The sequence below is a fragment of the Rhinichthys klamathensis genome, unplaced genomic scaffold, assembly GCF_029890125.1.
Source record: "Rhinichthys klamathensis goyatoka isolate OS25496 unplaced genomic scaffold, OSU_Roscu_1.1 h1tg000053l_1, whole genome shotgun sequence".
Classification (NCBI taxonomy): Eukaryota; Metazoa; Chordata; class Actinopteri; order Cypriniformes; family Leuciscidae; genus Rhinichthys; species Rhinichthys klamathensis.
In genome coordinates, this window is record NW_026606598.1 from 2,516,581 (window position 1) to 2,537,919 (window position 21,339).

General features: G+C 39.5%; 1 protein-coding gene across 4 annotated transcripts in view; it reads left to right on the top strand.

Annotated features, from left to right (window-relative positions):
* Positions 1–20,728, top strand: part of ikzf1 (IKAROS family zinc finger 1 (Ikaros)) — a 28,660-nt gene extending 7,932 nt beyond the window's left edge. Inside the window, exons 3-9 of one of the 4 annotated variants that reach the window (XM_056248145.1) lie at positions 863–982; positions 10,229–10,504; positions 11,401–11,433; positions 17,435–17,602; positions 17,793–17,918; positions 18,304–18,429; positions 19,928–20,728. In XM_056248145.1, the coding sequence (XP_056104120.1) occupies positions 863–982; positions 10,229–10,504; positions 11,401–11,433; positions 17,435–17,602; positions 17,793–17,918; positions 18,304–18,429; positions 19,928–20,637 (1,559 nt within the window). In that variant the 3' untranslated portion in view covers positions 20,638–20,728. The remainder of the gene's footprint in view (positions 1–862; positions 983–10,228; positions 10,505–11,400; positions 11,434–17,434; positions 17,603–17,792; positions 17,919–18,303; positions 18,430–19,927) is intronic. The other 3 variants (XM_056248146.1, XM_056248147.1, XM_056248148.1) reach the window with 3 other exon arrangements.
* The last annotated feature ends 611 nt before the right edge of the window (positions 20,729–21,339 follow it).

Below are 21,339 nucleotides of genomic sequence, written 5' to 3' on the forward strand. Positions count from 1 at the left end.
AAGCCGAAACAGCTGATGCCGGAGCAAGGTGAGCTGCTGCTTACATGCTCCAGCAATTGAAACATTAGATGGGTTCACTCCTCCCGAAATTACATTTAGGAACTTCACTAATGCTTCTGAGTGTCAACGGTGGGATACAATACAACCTTGAGCAACTTTGAGCAACCACCTTTTTCTTTAAGGGGAAGTGTTTCAATTCTATCTACACTATAGTGTCACCAAACGGATATCCAAAAATAATAGTTGTGTTCAACTTCGGCTGGATTTAACGGATCGGAGAGATTTACTGCTTGTTCCTGAAGTGACGATCGTAGTTTTTAAATATATTGGAAGTAGATTATCTGCAATATTTGTCAAATACACAGATGTTTCAGATGTTTTCGTGTTGCATCAAAAACACTAGGTGAACATTCGGTGAATCCGGCCAATCGTGAAACAGCTGTTTCATCATTAGAAGCTATGCAGAATGAGACAGCCTGCTCTCAAATTGCTGTTGTACTTTTAAGCATACGTCAAAGTAACGTGGAATCAGCACCATCTCTAGTTGGACTAAATTTCCAACGTGCACCGCTCGATCTGCTCAGCGCCTCATGAAGTCGAACACACCTAATGACTGCTTTTCAAAAAGGTTTCCTGAACACTCAAACCACCTGTCATTGGTCAGACAAACAGATAGCCCTTCCCCCTACACCAATGCCATTGGTTGAGCCACTGATGGGAAATCAGCCTACAAATGGCTTACTTATCCCTTATTAACCCAAAAAATGACATGCATCAATTTTAAATTCATCTCCACTAAGATAAAGTAAGCAAAAGGGATGGGCCTGAGTCTATATTGGTAACTTCTCTACTCTCTGCTCAGGAAGGGACAGCCCGACTGCTATCGAGGGGGGAGAGGACCAAGATGAGGCCATGCCTGTTCCTGAGGACTTGTCAGCCAGCACTGGCCTCCAACACAACAACCGCACAGACAAACCACTGGGTGAGTCAGACCAGCCTAAGCTGGGACACAACCACAAAACTACCTCATTTACACATGCAATGCTCAGTCTGATATAGCTCCCACTGCAGCCCACTTTTAAGGTCAACCCAACGGAGAAAACTGTAAAAGGCAGCATGAAACGAATTGTTCACGTAACGGCTCTCGTTCTTCCTGCAAGATCACAAAGCGAGTGCACTAGATTGTTCGAAGGTACGCAGGGTCCGAAGCTTTCAATTTAGCTCATGATGCGCATCTTCAGGTTTTGTAATGAGATCCTGCCCCTTTCTTTTTTTTTTTATTGCCACACATAGAAAAGAAAAAATAAACATCAAATTGAAAAGGAAAATCTGTGTGAACTTTAAGTAACAAATGGATTATTTTCCTCATGTCAGACTAATAGTTATTGGTTCCTGAAACCGTGGGACATTTAAACATCAGATGGCTAATTTAATACATTGAAACAGTTTACTCACTGACTGAGCCTACACATAACATGCTCAGTTGTGCCATGAACTCTTAAACCCACACTTATTAGGAAATTTCTCTCTAATGTTTTTACACTTCTGTTCTTCCTTCTCTGGTTTATTCTTAAAATTCTGTATTACGTTTCTTATTTTTTTAAGTCCTTTTGGATAAAAGCATCTGATAAAGTGACTGAATGATTAAATGCAAATTCTAATTTTATTGAAAAACCATTAAAACAATTCGGTTTCTAAGGACAAAAACTAAAAGGTAAGTTTGGGGTCAGTAAGATTTTCGAAAAAAAAGTCTCTAATGCTTATCAAGGCAGCATTTTTTTGTAAACAGCAGTTTTGTGAAATATTATTACAATGTAAAATAGTTCTCTCTTTTATTATATTTTAAAATATGCTTTATTCCTGTAATGGCAAAGTTTAATTTCAGTTTCACTTGATCCTTCAGAAATCATTCAAATATGCTGATTTGGTGCTGAATATATATATTTTTTTCATGGTTGGAAAAAGTTGTGCTGTGGAATGTTTGTGGAAACTATGATACATTTATTGATGAATAGAAAGTTCAAAAGAACAGCTTTATTTGACATAGAAATCTTTTGTAATAATTCAAAAGTTTTTTGTCACTTGATCAATTTATTCTGTCCTTGCTGAATAAAAATATTAATTCCTTTTAAAAAATCATTTTAATGGTAGAATATAAATGAAAATGTCATGTTTGAAGGATAGGTGGTCACAGAAAGTGTAAGTTAGTCATTATATCAATAAATATAGTGTTAGCGGTGTAAACAGAAAGTGGGTTAACTAGAGACGAAAATGGGTGGGAATAAATTTGGCTAACCAGAAGTTACCAGATGGCCTGTTTAATATCTTGATGTATTTTAGTTTGGAATTTTCCCCTCCAAAAGTTCCAGATTAACTTGGACTTAATGTGTGACATGCTCACTTTGAAGCTACTGAAAGTGAAAAACAGAGTGAGAAAGAGAGAGATAGAGATAGAGATAGAGAGAGAGAGAGAGAGAGAGAGAGAGAGAGAGAGAGAGAGAGAGAGAGAGAGAGAGAGAGAGAGAGAGAGAGAGAGAGAGAGAGAGAGAGAGAGAGAGAGAGAGAGAGAGAGAGAGAGAAAGAAAAAAAAAGATGTGAGAGGAAACTGAAATAGGATGTGCAAGAGTTTCCTAAGAAGAACTTGCCAGAACTCAGTTTCAACACTCACTCAGGGAGATAAAATGTTCAGGAGCAACACCAGATATATAGGCGCAGTATCACAAACAAATGTGAGTGTACGCTCTCTTATACACAACTCTGCACCTGCACTTTTGCCATGCTTTCACTTCAACTGCCACGATATTCACACACTTCCACACACCCACCCGCATTCAAGTCCAAAAGCGAAGCTTTACTCTCAGCAAAATAGCACTTGCATATCTCCCTCATGTGTTACATATATAAAAAGCACAGTCAAAGACACATCTATAAAGTAATAAGGGACAATAGACGCTGACGGAGGCTGAAGCATGTTCTTAACTGTTGAAGAGAGACACAACCCCTTGTTAGCCATCTGTTTGAATAGTTGGGATGACATTATGAACACTAATAAGAGTATTAAATGACATTTAACTCAACAAGATCACAAAATGCCACTTGCTTTTCACACACAATTCTCAACTTTATCTATTATAGAAATTCTCTTATTGAGATGTGAGTATATTGAATGCAAAGGAAGAAAAAGGCATTTAGGACAAATAGAAAAAAATTCATGGATTGTTTGAGAGAAACAGAGAACTAAACTTCAAACGCTCTGAACTCTTGCATCAGCAAAGGTTTGCGTGAATGTATGTGTGCATGTGCGTGTATCTGTCTGTCTGCATGTTGTCCCTGGAGATATAATCAGCCAGTGAGTGAGAGGATGTGAAGACAGTATCTTCACTGTGCATCATTGCTCTTCTGATTAAGTGAGTATATGTGCAGACTGTGCAGTATACGCTGCTCAATCAGATGAGTGACTACAAGCGTAATATCAGGAAATCTAAACATATAGAGATGATTCTCAAGGAGCGCTGTGTCTTTGCTTTCTACCACACTGAAAGACCTACAAACTCCTCTACAGTTTTGAAAACATTTGCGTACTGAAATTTAAAATCTGGGAGCAGCAAAAAGAGCCAAACAACATTTTCCTCCACAAACGGAATGTTTAGTTCAGTAGGAATATAAGAGAAGTCTCCCTTGAAAAAAAGGAGTGTGCTTAATTGTGCTGAATGTGCACTTGTGTACTTCAAATCGTAAAAGTACTAGTAGATAAAATAATTTGGTTACATTTTATTTTGATGATCCACTTTAGACATTCTACTAACTATAAGTAACTTTGCAACCACATGTCAATAACTCTCTTGAGAGTATGAGTATCCTGTTAGGTTAGGGTTAGGTGGTATGGTTCAGGTAAGAATAAGTTGATGTAATTATATATAGTTAGTAGAATGTTTCAAGTGGACCCTCGAAATAAAGTGTTACCTTTGGTTTTAATAAAATAAAAGACCACTTGACTATACTTAAAGAGAGTACACATTTTACACATTTAAGTACACTTTTAAAAAGTGCACTTTGTAATTTTGTCAAAAGTTTACTTTAATGTGCATTTTAAATCATTATGTTTAAATAATGTTTAGATGTGTTGACTAAAATACTAAGCACATGTAAAGTGTTTTTTACATTTAAAGGTAATATATTTCAAATGTACTAAATTGCAACTTCGCTATTACAAATGTGTAAATGTGTGCAAATATATTTAAATACATGGCAAACCATTTTCAATAGAAATTATATTAAAGTATATTTTAGTTTACCATAATTTCTTGTCGGTACGTTGGGCAGTACAACTTAACCATAATTTAAAATGCAATAAAAGTACTTACACGATTACATAAAGATGTACTTAAGTCTTGATTAAGGGGGTCAAAAACACTTTAAAATTTAGCTAATTGCATTTGATATAAATTTAAATTATATTACATTTTCATTTAATTGTAGTTAAGTTTCCGAAAACATTACATTCAGTTTGCCCTTAAGTATATAAGTTCTGTAATAAGAACTCTATTTAAATGTATGCTGAAGTGTATTCCTTTCTTTCTTTCACAACCTATTTTACCCCTGTAATGTGACGTATTTCCAAGTGGAACGAGATATTCAATGAGACAAATGGGCAGGAATTTGTTCTGTCAAGTGTAATTTGCTAAAACAGTGCATAGCTATTTAGCTTTCAGTTAACTTTCTCAAATAGCTAGATTTCAGCAGAGAAAGGAAGTCGTTTTAGACAAGAAACATTTTTTGGATTAAAGGTGCGGTAAGCGATTTCTGAGAAACACTGGTAATATTTTAAATCAACCTAAACAAACACACTCCTCCCTTCATTGCTCCGCCCCTAAATTGCACGAACACGCAATGTCTCTTTATCATAGCTGCAGCGAAGAAAAATAACGCTTCGCAAAAAATAAAGTGAGCATGACGAACGAACGACAAGGAAGAACCAAAAAGAACGTACAGTAGGCCTAGAGGTTATAAAAGCAAGAATTGGTTAGTCGCCAGCAGCACAGCAGCTCCAGACCAACATGACATCATGACTTTGCGTAAACATACACGCCACTTTCAAGTCAAGTGGCGTGTTATCTATACGCATTTTGAGCTATCCGCGTGTACGTCCACGCCGAAATCTTTTGCGTGTATGTCTACGCCGTTAAATGTCCGAGTGATTCCGCGTGTATGTGTACGCCGTTAAATGTCCGAGCGAAACGAAGCAAAAAGCATATCTACGTCTGTGGAGCGATATTTTTTTCCTAGGATGGTAGGGGAAGACTCATAAATGGTATTAACCCCAGTGACGGGTAGGTTTAGGGACGGGGCTGGGGTAGGTCATATATTTATATATACAGTAATGTAGTTAAGTCAACGGCGTTGATAAACACGCTGAAAAGCGATTATGCGTGCTGATAGCACGCCAAAAATAGAAATACGAATTCGCGTGTCATACATACGCCATTTCATGAGATCAGTCTGTCCAGACAAACAATAACACTCAAAACTGTCCTGTATAGCTAACATTACAACAACAGCATATCTTGGTTCTGTGAAACAGCAAAACCAATGTTAGATAAGTATGGAGCAGAAACAACGCAACCCCGCCGTCCATTTCATGCCTTCCCGCTGAGATCTCTCCAGCGCTGGAAAGCTTCTCTAATATTAAAGGGATACTCCACTTTTTTTGGAAATAGGCTCATTTTACAACTCCCCCAGAGTTAAAGTGTTGAGTTTTACCGTTTTTGAATCAATTCAGCCGATCTCCGGTTCTGGCGGTACCACTTTTAGCATAGCTTAGCATACATCATTGAAGTGGACAAGACCATTAGCATTTCTAAAAAAAAAAATGACCAAAGAGTTTCGATATTTTTCCTATTTAAAACTTGACTCTTCTGTAGTTACATCGTGCACGCAGCGCCTGAAAATAGGCTACCTTCCGTCAACAAACCGGAACTATTTTCAGGTGCTGCGTCATATCATTACGCCTGCTGCACTCATGGTACGGCAGTAAAGTTTCTTGATTATTACGCAGGAATGAGAGTATAGTTCCTAGCCATATCAGCCTAGAAAATCGCAACTTTACATTTTCCGTCGGTCTTAGTGCACGATGTAGCTACAGAAGAGTCAAGTTTTAAATAGGAAAAATATTGAAACTCTTTGGTCATTTTTTTGGGGAGAAATGCTAATGGTCTTGTCCACTTCAATGATGTATGCTAAGCTATGCTAAAAGTGGTACCGCCAGAACCGGAGATCGGCTGAATGGATTCAAAAACGGTAAAACAGTTTAACTCTGGGCGAGTTGTAAAATGAGCCTATTTCCAAAAAAAGTGGAGTATCCCTTTAACACGGGTCCTAAAGCTCTTGCCTGATCATAACCCTTCTTTTTCCAGTGATATTCCTCTGACCTTTTCTCTTTTGTCTCTCAGCCATCTCTCGTTCTACAGTCTTTCCTCTTGCTCACTCTCTCTCCTCCCCCATCATGAGTGGACACGCCCCCTACTGCTGATTGGCTACAAGTGAGTTGTGGTGCTCGGTCCGATCCACTTTCAACAGCGCTTCTCAGAAATCTGAGCAAAAAAACGATTTAATTCCATTAAATCATGTGCACCAATAAATAATTAACAAGACCCAGAACAATCATTAAGAAAAAAACAATCCATTTTGATTTCATGTTGACTTTTGATAGTGATGTCTTTTTGATAGTGCTATTTGGCTTGACCATTTAGTATTTACTAGCACTGCATGGCAAGATTGTTGTCAAGGTTTTCATGGTGCGGGGCCGATTTTATCATGTAATTCCTCTTTTTAAATGTATGAAGGTGATGGCCTGGCCTTAAACCTGCTGCCATATCAGAGGCAAACATTTCACTAGCAAGTTCCTAAAAATATAAGCGAAAGCAGGGTTTTTTTGAATCGTGTCTCACACACATGCATACACATGCATGCACATCTATACTCTCACCCACCCATATGTGGATCCGTGGTTAACGTGCATAGCTCTGCTGCACCGCATAAGATACATGGTTATTTTCAGTGCCTCGACTGGAGCATAAACGAAAAATTAATTGTACTAACCCATGCAGCGTTACATTCATTTATAGTGCCCTAGGTGAATACATCCCTTTGCTAAAGTGCAATGTTGTGATCATTTTGTAATCGATGTGGTAGAGGCTCACAAGTTCAAACCCCAAAAAGGACACTCCCTTATCACTAACATGATCCTCAAGGCACTGAACCCTAGACCACTGCACCGAGACTGAGTTTCTCTGGAAATCGAAATTTAATCCCATTTAAAGTTAGCCATTGATGTTTGTGAGGTTCGCCTGTTATGTCGTTCTGTTCTATGCAGAGCTCTTTTGTTTGTCCTTGTCTGTGGCTTTTGACACTTGCTTCCCAAAATGGGTAAATTAGGATGTGTGACAAACGTTATACAAAGTAAAAGCTCCTCTTCCCATCCCCAGTTTAGTCATAACTTCCCCAAAAAGATCCATGAGAGACTGTATCATGACAACAGGCCTAGTTCCCTCTGCCAAACTCAGGTCACATCACACGGTTATATCATCATATCATATAAGCAGAAAGGCTGTCAGTGGATCTGCGTGTGTGAGAGGAAGAAATACATCCTTTTATGGGTGCTAATGGGAGATTGCTTTCCTGTATTGACTTTATGTTATTAACTGCTGTAATTCCTTCACACACTGACACTGAAATCCATATAAACCATCCTTACAGTAAACATAAAATGCGGTTCACAACCTGTTTTACTTAATAGGACGTAAAACAGAATATCCAGAAGGAAAAAATGTAGGGAGGGAATTGATTGGATCGTGAAAATATGAATGCAGCTTTGACGAATTAAAAAAGTATGAGGGATTCATAATGTAGTCTTACAGTTTTGATCAAAGTTTACGAAGACAAACATGTTTTATGTGAAGTATCGTCCACCAATGAATGGTGCATATTAAGAACAGGAATGTGCAATAAAAATCATTATGTGAAGTTATTCATACAGGACCTTCTCTGAAATTAAAGATGCTTTATGATGCAGTTCTTTTGGTTTCAATAAAAGTTATCTGTCCTATTTCCACCTACAATATATTGATTGGTTTGGAATTCTTTTTCGACGATTATACTGGAAACTGAATCACTTGCTGTAAGACTCGAGGCAATTATTTGGGAGTTATTTTTCAGTGTCTGTGTGAACCGACAGAGAGTAACCTAAACACAGGCGGTCGTTCTGTGTCGGTACTCTCCAGTTCAATCACGTGCTTCAGTTGCTGATCCCTGTAGTCTGAACACACACACACACACACAAAAAGAAAAACTGTTTCACTTGTTGTGCTTAACAATTCCCTGTCTGTGCTTCCCTTTCTGTCACTTCTCCATAACTCTTGTCCTTTTTTTCGGTTGGGCCGGCTCGGGTGCTGAAGCTTCCCCTTTTCCCTCGGATTCCCATATTTCATTATTTCTGCTTGTTCCTCTTGAGTCTGTACAAACAGAGGCTGAGGCATGGGGAAATCAGCCTGGCACCACAGCATGTTAACCACAGGGCATTTACTCTGAACTCAAACTGCCTGAAAACCCTCAAAATGTTTACTTCATTAGGCTGAACGGGCATCTGAACAATCGTCTAGTTTATGATTGGGTATTCCATAGAATATTCGGAATATTTAACAAACAGTTTTATCCTTATTTGATTGAGTGCTCTTCTTTTGCATGCTTCTGTAAGCTTGTATGTGTGTATGTGTTTACCACGGTTTGCTGGTCTGGTTTACACCGCTGAGAGTCCTCAGTTTCACAGTGCTTCCTGTGTCTCTGTTTCCTGTTTATCAGTCATTTGTTTCAAAGAAGTGTGATGGTGAATGAGATGGTGAGATGGTTTTTGAGCAGGCAGCCTGATAGAAGAACCCTTGTTTATTCATAAAGAGGAATATTATTCTCTCAAATACTAGTTTTTTCTTTTTCTTTGGGACTTAAGGAAGTTGGGAGCTTTCACCATCATGTAAACATATATCTTATGCACATACATATTTATCAGGTTATTTGTGATATACTAGTTTCAAATGTTGGGGAAGCTACTTTGAAATTGCAAAAGCTTCAAGATACTCATAATTTGAAGGACTAAAGCTATTGTTTGGTTACAAGCTAATACAGTTCAAAAGTTTGGGGTCAGTAAGAAAAAAATATATATGACAGATTAAATTGATCTAAACAGAGTAAAGACATCTGTAATGTTACAAAATATTTCTATTTCAAATAAATGCTGTTCTTTTGAACTTTATGTTCATCAAAGATCAGGGTTTTCGCAAATATATTACTGTTTTCTACATTGATAATCAGAAATGTTTCTTCAGCAGCAAATCAGCATATTGGAATGATTTCTGAAGGATCATGTTACTCTGAAGACTGGAGTAATGATGCTGGCAATTCAGCTTTATCATCACATATATTACATTTGAAAATATATTCAAATAGAAAACAGCTATTTTAAATAGTAATGATATTTCACAATATAGCTGATACTGTATTTTTGAGCAAATAAATCAGCCTTGGTGAGCAGAAGAGACTTCTTTTCTTTTTTTTTTTTTTTCTTTTTTTTTTAATCTTACAGATCCCAAACTTTTAATAAACAGTAGTGTAAATTAAAGCTATAAGAGGACAGTACCTCTTAATTCTTTTTTTAAAGTAATTATATGACTCAGTAAAGAAAAATCAATCGTTAGAACAATCTGATTCAATCAATTGAGTCAGACTTCATAAAGCTTCACATGAAAGAAAAAAACACATTTGCAAAAGCATGTTGGATTATTCTGTCTGCTCAACTACAAAGCTGCGTGTGCTTTTCTTTTAAGCAGCAATGTAGCAGCTGAACATGTTAAGTTAGTAACTAGTTAAGATAGTCACTACTTTTAGTTAGTTACCTCCTAATTCTGGCAATATCTACAGAAGAAAATATTCAACAAATGCAGTTAATGTTCTCTAATGTCATAAATGTGTTTAATGCAATAAAAGTTGATGTTTTTGCACGCACACACACACAGAAGCTGATAATCAGAAAATAGATAAGAAACTAGTTGCTTATTAAGTGCAGGTGCACTTTTTGTTGTAGAACTTGGTAAAAGATGGCGGTGTTAGTTACCGAGTCAGGGAAAATAACCACCCAGCCTGCCACTGTACTTAACAGGCCCACTACCCTCTTTTCCAGCCTGTAATATAAAAGTTGAGGCTCGGAGTGACGAGGAAAACGGGCTGACCTGTGAGATGAATGGAGAGGCGGAGGAATGTGCAGCCGAGGACTTGCGCGTGCTCGATGGCTCGGGGGCCAAACTGAACGGCTCCCACGCAGGCCCCGACAGCAAGCCGGCCGCCTACCCCACGGCCGGGGGCATCCGCCTCCCCAACGGGAAGCTGAAGTGCGATATCTGTGGGATAGTTTGCATTGGGCCCAATGTGTTGATGGTGCACAAGCGAAGTCACACTGGTAAGCACAACTGCCATCTACTCTTCCCTCCTTATACTATCACTCACAGCTGACAGGGTGCAGGGCTGGGTAGGTTGAGGCCAGGATAGAGGCAGACGCTGGATGTGTTTTAAATGGAACCATCCTTTTGTTTATCAGAAGCCAGAGCAAAGCAAACTAGCCGTGTTTTAGATTTGTACGGCTTGACTTGAATGGATGCAGGTTGATGTAAATGACTAATAAAGATGGAATACGTCAATATGCTGTTTGCGATGTGTTTTTAGAACAATAGGACAGCATTTTTTGGCTAATGTCTGCATTAAAGGGATAGTTTATACAAAGAAGAAAATTCTGTCATCATTTACTTATGTTGTTCCAAACCTGTATGACTTTCTTTCGGACCCACTTTATATTAAGTGTCTTTAACTACTATGTATACTTAATAATGAATCATTAGATACATTGGACTTATTTAGTGCTGTCAAATCGATGAATCGTGATTAATCGCATCTTACATAAAAGTTTTTGTATATATATATATATATATATATATATATATCTCCATTACAAACTCATATATTATATAAACAAAAACTTTTATGTTAAATGTCGATTTGACAGTAATTGTACATACATGTTTTTTTTTCCATTGGGTTTATACTTAATTACATCTGTAATTCATTTCTGCAGTTACATTTATAATTACACTATTAAACCAAACCTAAATTTAACCTCAACTGCAGAGAAAGTGTTTTGCAATCCAACTCAATTACATAGTCCACAAATGCATAGACAACTGATATAAAGTGGTCCTTTCTTTCTTCTGCGGGACACCAGTTTTGGTTGCCATTGACTTCCATTGTATGGAAAAACTAAAATGAGACATTTCTCAAAATATCTTCTTTTATGTTCTGCAGAAGAAAGAAAGTCAGATTTGGAACGACATAAGGGTGAGTAAATGATGACAGAATTTTCATTTTTTGGCTTAACTTTCCTTTTAAAGACTCACCTGTGTAACCTAATTAATGATGATGATGATCAATGATGAGATGTGTGTATGTTTTCATAACAAAAATGTGACATTTTGTTTAGTTTTCTTTATGACAATCCAAGAACTAACCAAGAAGCCTCTCTCAAATGACAATTATTTCAGCATTAGCTCTTTTCTCCCTTTCTCAAATTGATATTCCACTGCAATGAAGCCAAACCAGTGGGTGAGAACATTTTTCAAAAAGGCACTTAACTTCCTCACTGACAAACTAATGAAACTCAAAATGGAAGAAAGGAACAGTTGGCTAATGTAAATTCAGAAAAGAACGTATAATAAAGGATATAATGAAGTGCTTCCTATTTAAATCAAAATATTCGCAGGAGGCACCGAGCTCCTGAAATGCCTTTTTAATGAGTTTCTTTTTCCGTCTTTTTGCTGCTTCACTGGTGACTCTTATTTTATAGGGCTTTTGAAGAGAGCGCAGTATTAATAGCGTTCTCGGAGAATGCCACAACATTCGGAGGAGCTGGATATTGGTTTATTCCAGGGGCGCTGATCAGGAAGACTGGCTCTCAAACACAAAGTGTTTCCTTCACTTTATTTAAATGAGCTCTGCATTTGCATTGTGATGGGCCGCTCTTATTTTAGAGCTGAAGAAGAGGAAAAAATGAGATTTTCAGATCAAATTGACCCAGGCAGTGGAGCATTGCGAAACTGGCAGGCAGCGTCTGAAAGCCTCTTGTTCGATCAGGGCGCGAGCCAGGCAGCGCGCGCGGAGCGGAGAGCGGCGCTCACGTGCGAGATTCTGCTGGCGTGTTTGATTGAGCTTTGGCGCGAGGCGTTGCGTTGTTGAAGATGTAACAGCGCGCTGGAGCCGTGTAGGACAGTGACCCCGCATTCACTGAGTAATAGCGCTACAGCAGCGGGGCTTTGCTTTCAGAGGGACGATATAGCATCTCAGACACTCACCATTTACATGGCCATTTGTCGCTGGCATTCTATGTTTAAATCAAAAACAGTTTGATAGAACTATACACGCGTTTATGTAACTGCTATACATGTTAAAGCATACCGAGCCTCTTATTTGACAATGCAGGATTCATTTGTTGGCTACTTTATCACAAAAATATATAAAGTTTTTTTGTTTTTGTTTTTGCGATAATGCCTACTTTTAAACAATGGATTATAATCTTTTGTGGATGTATGAAGTCAGGTTCAAGTCACATTCATCTATATATCTATGTAATCTAGGCTACTACTAAACTATATAGACTATACCGCTTTATACAATACAGATTCTGTCAAAGCAGCTTCACAGTAATAAACAGGGAAATAACAGTGTTAATGTTGCAGATTTAATTATGAAACAAATTTAATTTCAGATAGGCCTATAAAGACAGTAGTGTCATTATTCAACTTAAGTCAGTTCAGTGCTGATTCAGGTCAGTTCAATAACAGTTTCGATGCTACAAAGTTAGTGCCATTATTATAAGTTTAATTGTCTTTTAAGAGTTTCAGACAGGTGTCCCATTAATGTTTAGAAAACTTAAAAAAAAAAAACTTTTTATCTTCATTTCAAAAAGTACATCTGTTTTATAATTTACAACCTTGCTTGAGAAGTGTCATTCTAGTTTAATATATTGATACTGGTCGCAATGACATACATTTTTGTGGCTTAAGTGTCCAAGTACATTTTGGAACCACTAGAAAGGAGAATATGCTGAATAAATGTCGTTCCCTTATAGTTCTACCAAAAATGAAAATTATGTCATCATTTCGTTTCAAACCCGTAAGACTTTCGTTCATCTTCTGAACACAAATGAAGATATTTTTGATGAAATTTGAGAGCTTTCTAGCCCTCCATAGACAGCTGCGCAACTACAACTTTGACGCTTCAAAAAGTTCATAAAGAGATCGTAAACTAATCTATATGAATTGAACAGTTTAGTCCAAATTTTCTGAAGAGACACGATCGCTTTATGTGATTAACAGATTGAATTTAGCCTTTTATTCACATATAAACATTGATCATCTCACACACAGTTGTGGTAAACGGAAGCTCAAGCATGTTCACTTGACATGTGAGAAGCAATGAGGTTCATTCTCGTGTTACGCAGCACGTTTGAGCTTCCGCAAGAACCAATGAGGTTCATTCTCGTGTAACGCAGCACGTTTGATCTTCAGCAAGAACCAATGAGGTTCATTCTCGTGTAACGCAGCACGTTTGATCTTCAGCAAGAACCAATGAGGTTCATTCTCGTGTTACGCAGCACGTTTGAGCTTCCGCAAGAACCAATGAGGTTCATTCTCGTGTTACGCAGCACGTTTGAGCTTCCGCAAGAACCAATGAGGTTCATTCTCGTGTAACGCAGCACGTTTGATCTTCAGCAAGAACCAATGAGGTTCATTCTCGTGTAACGCAGCACGTTTGATCTTCAGCAAGAACCAATGAGGTTCATTCTCGTGTTACGCAGCACGTTTGAGCTTCCGCAAGAACCAATGAGGTTCATTCTCGTGTAACGCAGCACGTTTGAGCTTCTGCAAGAACCAATGAGGTTCATTCTCGTGTTACGCAGCACGTTTGAGCTTCTGCAAGAACCAATAAAGTTCATTCTCGTGTTACGCAGCACGTTTGAGTTTCTGCAAGAACCAATGAGGTTCATTCTCATGTTACGCAGCACGTTTGAGCTTCTGCAAGAACCAATGAGGTTCATTCTCGTATTACGCAGCACGTTTGAGTTTCTGCAAGAACCAATGAGGTTCATTCTCGTGTTACGCAGCACGTTTGAGCTTCTGCAAGAACCAATAAAGTTCATTCTCGTGTTACGCAGCACGTTTGAGTTTCTGCAAGAACCAATGAGGTTCATTCTCATGTTACGCAGCACGTTTGAGCTTCTGCAAGAACCAATGAGGTTCATTCTCGTATTACGCAGCACGTTTGAGCTTCTGCAAGAACCAATAAAGTTCATTCTCGTGTTACGCAGCACGTTTGAGCTTCTGCAAGAACCAATGAGGTTCATTCTCGTGTTACGCAGCACGTTTGAGCTTCTGCAAGAACCAATGAGGTTCATTCTCGTGTAACGCAGCACGTTTGATCTTCAGCAAGAACCAATGAGGTTCATTCACGTGTTACGCAGCACGTTTGAGCTTCTGCAAGAACCAATGAGGTTCATTCTCGTGTTACGCAGCACGTTTGAGCTTCTGCAAGAACCAATGAGGTTCATTCTCGTGTTACGCAGCACGTTTGAGCTTCTGCAAGAACCAATGAGGTTCATTCTCGTGTAACGCAGCACGTTTGATCTTCAGCGAGAACCAATGAGGTTCATTCACGTGTTACGCAGCACGTTTGAGCTTCTGCAAGAACCAATGAGGTTCATTCTCGTGTTACGCAGCACGTTTGATCTTCAGCAAGAACCAATGAGCTTCATTCACGTGTTACGCAGCACGTTTGAGCTTCTGCAAGAACCAATGAGGTTCATTCTCGTGTAACGCAGCACGTTTGAGCTTCTGCAAGAACCAATGAGGTTAATTCTCGTGTTACGCAGCACGTTTGATCTTCAGCAAGAACCAATGAGGTTCATTCACGTGTTACGCAGCACGTTTGATCTTCAGCAAGAACCAATGAGCTTTATTCACGTGTTACGCAGCACGTTTGAGCTTCTGCAAGAACCAATGAGGTTCATTCTCGTGTAACGCAGCACGTTTGAGCTTCTGCAAGAACCAATGAGGTTCATTCTCGTGTTACGCAGCACGTTTGAGCTTCTGCAAGAACCAATGAGGTTCATTCTCTGTGTAACGCAGCACGTTTGAGCTTCTGCAAGAACCAATGAGGTTCATTCTCGTGTTACACAGCACGTTTGAGCTTCTGCAAGAACCAATGAGGTTCATTCTCATATAACGCAGCACGTTTGATCTTCAGCAAGAACCAATGAGGTTCATTCACGTGTTACGCAGCACGTTTGAGCTTCAGCAAGAACCAATGAGGTTCATTCTCGTGTAACGCAGCACGTTTGATCTTCAGCAAGAACCAATGAGGTTCATTCACGTGTTACGCAGCACGTTTGAGCTTCCGCAAGAACCAATGAGGTTCATTCTCGTGTTACGCAGCACGTTTGATCTTCAGCAAGAACCAATGAGGTTCATTCACGTGTAACGCAGCACGTTTGATCTTCAGCAAGAACCAATGAGGTTCATTCTCGTGTTACACAGCACGTTTGAGCTTCTGCAAGAACCAATGAGGTTCATTCTCGTGTTACGCAGCACGTTTGAGCTTCCTCAAGAACCAATGAGGTTCATTCACGTGTTACGCAGCACGTTTGAGCTTCCGCAAGAACCAATGAGGTTCATTTTCGTGTTACACAGCACGTTTGATCTTCAGCAAGAACCAATGAGGTTCATTCACGTGTTACACAGCACGTTTGATCTTCAGCAAGAACCAATGAGGTTCATTCTCGTGTTACGCAGCACGTTTGAGCTTCTGCAAGAACCAATGAGGTTCATTCACGTGTTACGCAGCACGTTTGAGCTTCTGCAAGAACCAATGAGGTTCATTCTCGTGTTACGCAGCACGTTTGAGCTTCTGCAAGAACCAATGAGGTTCATTCACGTGTTACGCAGCACGTTTGAGCTTCCGCAAGAACCAATGAGGTTCATTCTCGTGTTACACAGCACGTTTGATCTTCAGCAAGAACCAATGAGGTTCATTCTCGTGTTACGCAGCACGTTTGAGCTTCTGCAAGAACCAATGAGGTTCATTCACGTGTCACGCAGCACGTTTGAGCTTCTGCAAGAACCAATGAGGTTCATTCTCGTGTTACGCAGCACGTTTGAGCTTCTGCAAGAACCAATGAGGTTCATTCTCGTGTTACGCAGCACGTTTGAGCTTCTGCAAGAACCAATGAGGTTCATTCTCGTGTTACGCAGCACGTTTGAGCTTCTGCAAGAACCAATGAGGTTCATTCTCGTGTTACGCAGCACGTTTGAGCTTCTGCAAGAACCAATGAGGTTCATTCACGTGTTACGCAGCACGTTTGAGCTTCCGCAAGAACCAATGAGGTTCATTCTCGTGTTACGCAGCACGTTTGAGCTTCTGCAAGAACCAATGAGGTTCATTCACGTGTCACGCAGCACGTTTGATCTTCAGCAAGAACCAATGAGGTTCATTCACGTGTTACACAGCACGTTTGATCTTCAGCAAGAACCAATGAGGTTCATTCACGTGTTACGCAGCACGTTTGAGCTTCTGCAAGAACCAATGAGGTTCATTCACGTGTTACGCAGCACGTTTGAGCTTCTGCAAGAACCAATGAGGTTCATTCTCGTGTTACGCAGCACGTTTGAGCTTCTGCAAGAACCAATGAGGTTCATTCTCGTGTAACGCAGCACGTTTGAGCTTCCGCAAGAACCAATGAGGTTCATTCTCGTGTTACGCAGCACGTTTGAGCTTCTGCAAGAACCAATGAGGTTCATTCTCGTGTTACGCAGCACGTTTGAGCTTCTGCAAGAACCAATGAGGTTCATTCTCGTGTTACGCTGCACGTTTGAGCTTCTGCAAGAACCAATGAGGTTTGTTCTCGTGCATCAAGCAGGTTCAATTAAGTCCACTGATCGATGTTTATTTGTGAATAAAAGCCTAAATTCAATCTGTTCATCATATAAAGCGATCGAGTCTCTTCAGAAAATTTTGGACTAAACCGCTCAATTCATATGGATTAGTTTTACAATCTCTTCAGGGACAGAAAACTGTCAAATTTCATCAAAAAGATCTTCATTTGTGTTCCGAAGATGAACAAAAGTCTTATAGGTTTGGAACGGCATGAGGGGTAATTAACGACAGAATTTTCATTTTTGGGTGAACTATTCCTTAAATCAACATGCAGTAGGCCTTATGTAGTAATTTTACATGAAAATATTCTAATTCCAATAGCACATGAGTTATGCATTATCTTTCTTTCTCCTAGGGGAGAGGCCATTCCAGTGCAACCAGTGTGGTGCTTCTTTCACTCAGAAGGGTAACCTGCTCCGACACATCAAACTGCACTCTGGCGAGAAACCTTTCAAATGTCACCTGTGCAACTATGCTTGCCGCCGCAGAGACGCCCTCACCGGACACCTGCGCACGCACTCGGGTAACTCATGCTTTAGTCTGACGGGATGTAAAGAGACAGACGTGCCTTCTTCATTAACCTACAGCTACACTGATTGAATCACTTTAGGCAGTTCAGTTGTTATTGTGTGATCCTATATTTGAATTAAAACCACAATGACTAAATTGTATAGTGTGAATGAGCAGATTTCATTTTTATTTTTAACTGACAGTTGGAAAACCTCACAAGTGTGCATACTGCGGGCGCAGTTACAAGCAGCGGAGCTCGCTGGAGGAACATAAGGAGAGATGTCACAACTACCTGCAGTGCATGGGCCTTCAGAATAGCATTTATACAGGTATGTGAATGGCAGCATACCAGCTCTCTCTCTCTCTCTGTGTTTTCTATTCTTAAATAGATGGAAATGTGGCTGACCCATGACAATGACTTAAATGTGGTTTATTGTCACCATAATGAAAAGTACAACCCATGATTGCTTTAAAAGTAGAGTAGAGTGGACAAATACTGCCATTCAGATGTTTGGAGCCACAATTGAACAATTGTATGAAATGATTCGCAGATACATATATGCCCGTAAAGTCTCAAGGCGTAAGAAAAAGTGTCACAAGAAAAAAAAAAAAAACATAAAAATCATGATGTGTGCCTCCATGTCAGAGGATGAGCTCAGGTTAGATACAGGCATTTGAATCTTATGCGTGGTTTCTTTGTCTTGCTTCCCATAGTGAAGGAAGAGAACAGCCAGAATGAGCAGAGGGAGGACATGCCTGCATCTGAGAGAGCCTTGGTGCTAGACAGGATAGCTAACAATGTAGCTAAGCGTAAGAGCTCTATGCCCCAGAGGTTTGTGGGTAAGAGTTGAAGTTTGCTTTCATTGTACAGTATATATCGCAGAAGTTGTTAGATCATCGTCAAAATGCATTCATGTCTCAGAAATTGCAGAGACGTACAATGATGGGCAGCTCCCTCATTTCATTCTCTTTGATGAGCTGACTTTTAAAAAGCAGGAAACAAGAAACACGATAATAGCATGCAACATGAATTTGACTGTTGCTTGTTTTTTTAAGCTTCGATTTCATTTGCTGTTATAGCAATAGCTCATGAAGCACTATAAGAATAATGTGGTTTGTTAAGCCCATTTCTCATCTTTTCGTGTTGGTGTTTTACTGAAGAGTATTGTAAAAAATTTTTTAAATATGTCTGAGGCAGAACACTGGAAGAACACTCTGGAGAACTTCTAGGCAACCTCTGAAGGTGCCTTACAAAATAAATAACTTTACTGGCATAGTTCCATAAACAGCCTTTAACATCCATGGCTCTTTATAGTGGAAACATTTTCTTTAGATTAAAAACAAATGGGTAACACACTTTAGGTCCAATTCTCACTATTAACTAGATGCTTATTAGCATGCATATTACTAGGAGATTGGCTGTTTATTAGTACTTATAAAGCACATATTAATGCCTAATTCTGAATGACCATATTCTACATCCCTTAATCCTACCCAATACCTAAACTTATTAACTACTTATAAGCAAAAGTCGTGTGTTAATAGTGAGAACTGGACTGAATCTGAAGTGTGACCATAAAAGGTTCTTCACACTAAGGCCCTGTTTACACCTGGGATTAAGATGTGTTTTGGTCGATGGGATCACAAGTGGACGACGCTAAATACAGGTGTAAACGGGGTCTAAAACGTTTTGAGCTTGCCCACTTTCGACCACTTCCAGAGGTAGTTGAAAACGCATTTGACCGGATTGCTTTTGTAGAGTAAAGGGTTCTTCTACGGCATTGTTGCAGAAACCCCCTTTTGGAAATTGTATTTTTTAAGAGAGCACAGCTAAATAAGCACCCTTAAAAATAAAGGTTCATTATTGGCATGAAATCATCATAAAAAACTTTAACATCCATGACATCTTTCCATTGCAGGTTTTTGTTGTGAAAAATGTTCTTCAGATTATTATTCTTTGCACTTAGAAACTCAGTTATTTAGGGAACCTAAAATGGATCTTCAATGCCATTGCTGCGGAAATCTTTTTTTGGAGCCTTTATTTTTAAGACTGTGTCTCAAAACGTTTATGAACCATTATGATGAGGTGTTTTAATAGTTCTTGCAGAATCTCCATTTGGTTCCTCTGAGAACTGTTCATTTTGAAAGGTACCTAGAAGTTCTCCAAAGTGTCTTTCATTTCCACAGTAATAATAGTTAATAGTTTAAAGACCAGTCAAATGTCAGAATTTGTGCCTACCAGAAATGGTGCAAAAAGGACGGTCTGTTGATGCAAATAAATAAATCAGTTTTTATTTTCCAGAGTTAAAACCTTTACTCATTTGTCTTTCTCCAACAGGAGAGAATCGTTTGTCGGAGCTGTCGTTCGAGGGCGGCTCAGGCGAGCTCATGCAGCCTCATGTGATCGATCAGGCCATCAACAGTGCGATTAGCTACCTGGGAGCGGAGTCCTTGCGGCCTCTGGTTCAGACCTCCCCTGGCTCCTCTGACATGGTGGTCAGCCCTATTTACAACCTCCACAAGACACAATCAGCTGAAGGCAACGGCGTGTCTGCTAAAGACAGCGCCGCCGAGCACCTCCTTCTGCTGTCCAAGTCCAAATCAGCCTCGGTCGAGAAGGACGGCTCCCCCAGCCCCAGCGGCCAGGACTCCACTGACACCGAGAGCAACGAGGAGCGGGCGGCCGGGGGAGCGACCGCAGGGGGTCTCATCTACCTGACCAATCACATGGCTCCAAGTATGCGTAACGGAGGTCTGCCCGTGGTGAAAGAAGAGCAGCAGAGGCATTTCGAGGCCTTGCGGGCAGCAGGTATGGAGCTGAGTATGGCGACTCCGGAGGGGTTTAAGGTTCTGAGTGGAGAGGGAGAAGAATTGAGGGCATATCGCTGCATCCATTGCAGAGTTTTGTTCCTGGACCACGTTATGTACACCATCCACATGGGATGCCATGGCTTCCGAGACCCCTTCGAGTGCAACCTGTGTGGTTACCGCAGTCAGGACCGCTACGAGTTCTCATCGCACATCACGCGCGGAGAGCACCGCTTCTGAGTTAACACACAGAGACGTTCCACATACACTTGACTACACGTTCACACACACACACACACACACACACACACACACGAAAAAATTCAACATTTCAGAATTTTTTAGACACTGTCCAAACACTGGATTTTTTTAAAAGTTTCATGTAACATTGATTTGGACATATGTACATACAGTTAGTCTATATATTTCACTGTCTTGTCTATTTTTCTACAATGGTGTGATTTGTATGTAAACCTGTGAGACTTTACAAAAAAATTGAAAGAACTGTAACTGAAAATAGACATTAAGTGTTTAAAAAAAGAACAACATTTATAAATCATCCCAAATAAAATTTACGTTTTTAACTGCCCTAAAGTTACTTAGACAAAGAATAATACTACTAATAAAATAGTGCGTACAATTGTGATACATTTAAAATAGTATTTGCAATAGAAATTATGTAAATTCATCTTCTGTATCTCTCACTTCCCTGTGTTCCAACTGTTATGAAAACACTGCATTTTTTTCATTTAATTTTAAATATATTATATTTTTTATATTAAGCAGTCTGAACAAGTTCATATCATTTTATAATTTATTACAATGAAACTGTTTCACAATTTTTCCATTTTATGTAAGATGACCCCCCTCTTGAAATGCTCCCCTGTATATTGAACCACATGGCAGTACATATTGAACTTGTTTTATTTCACAGCTGATTTC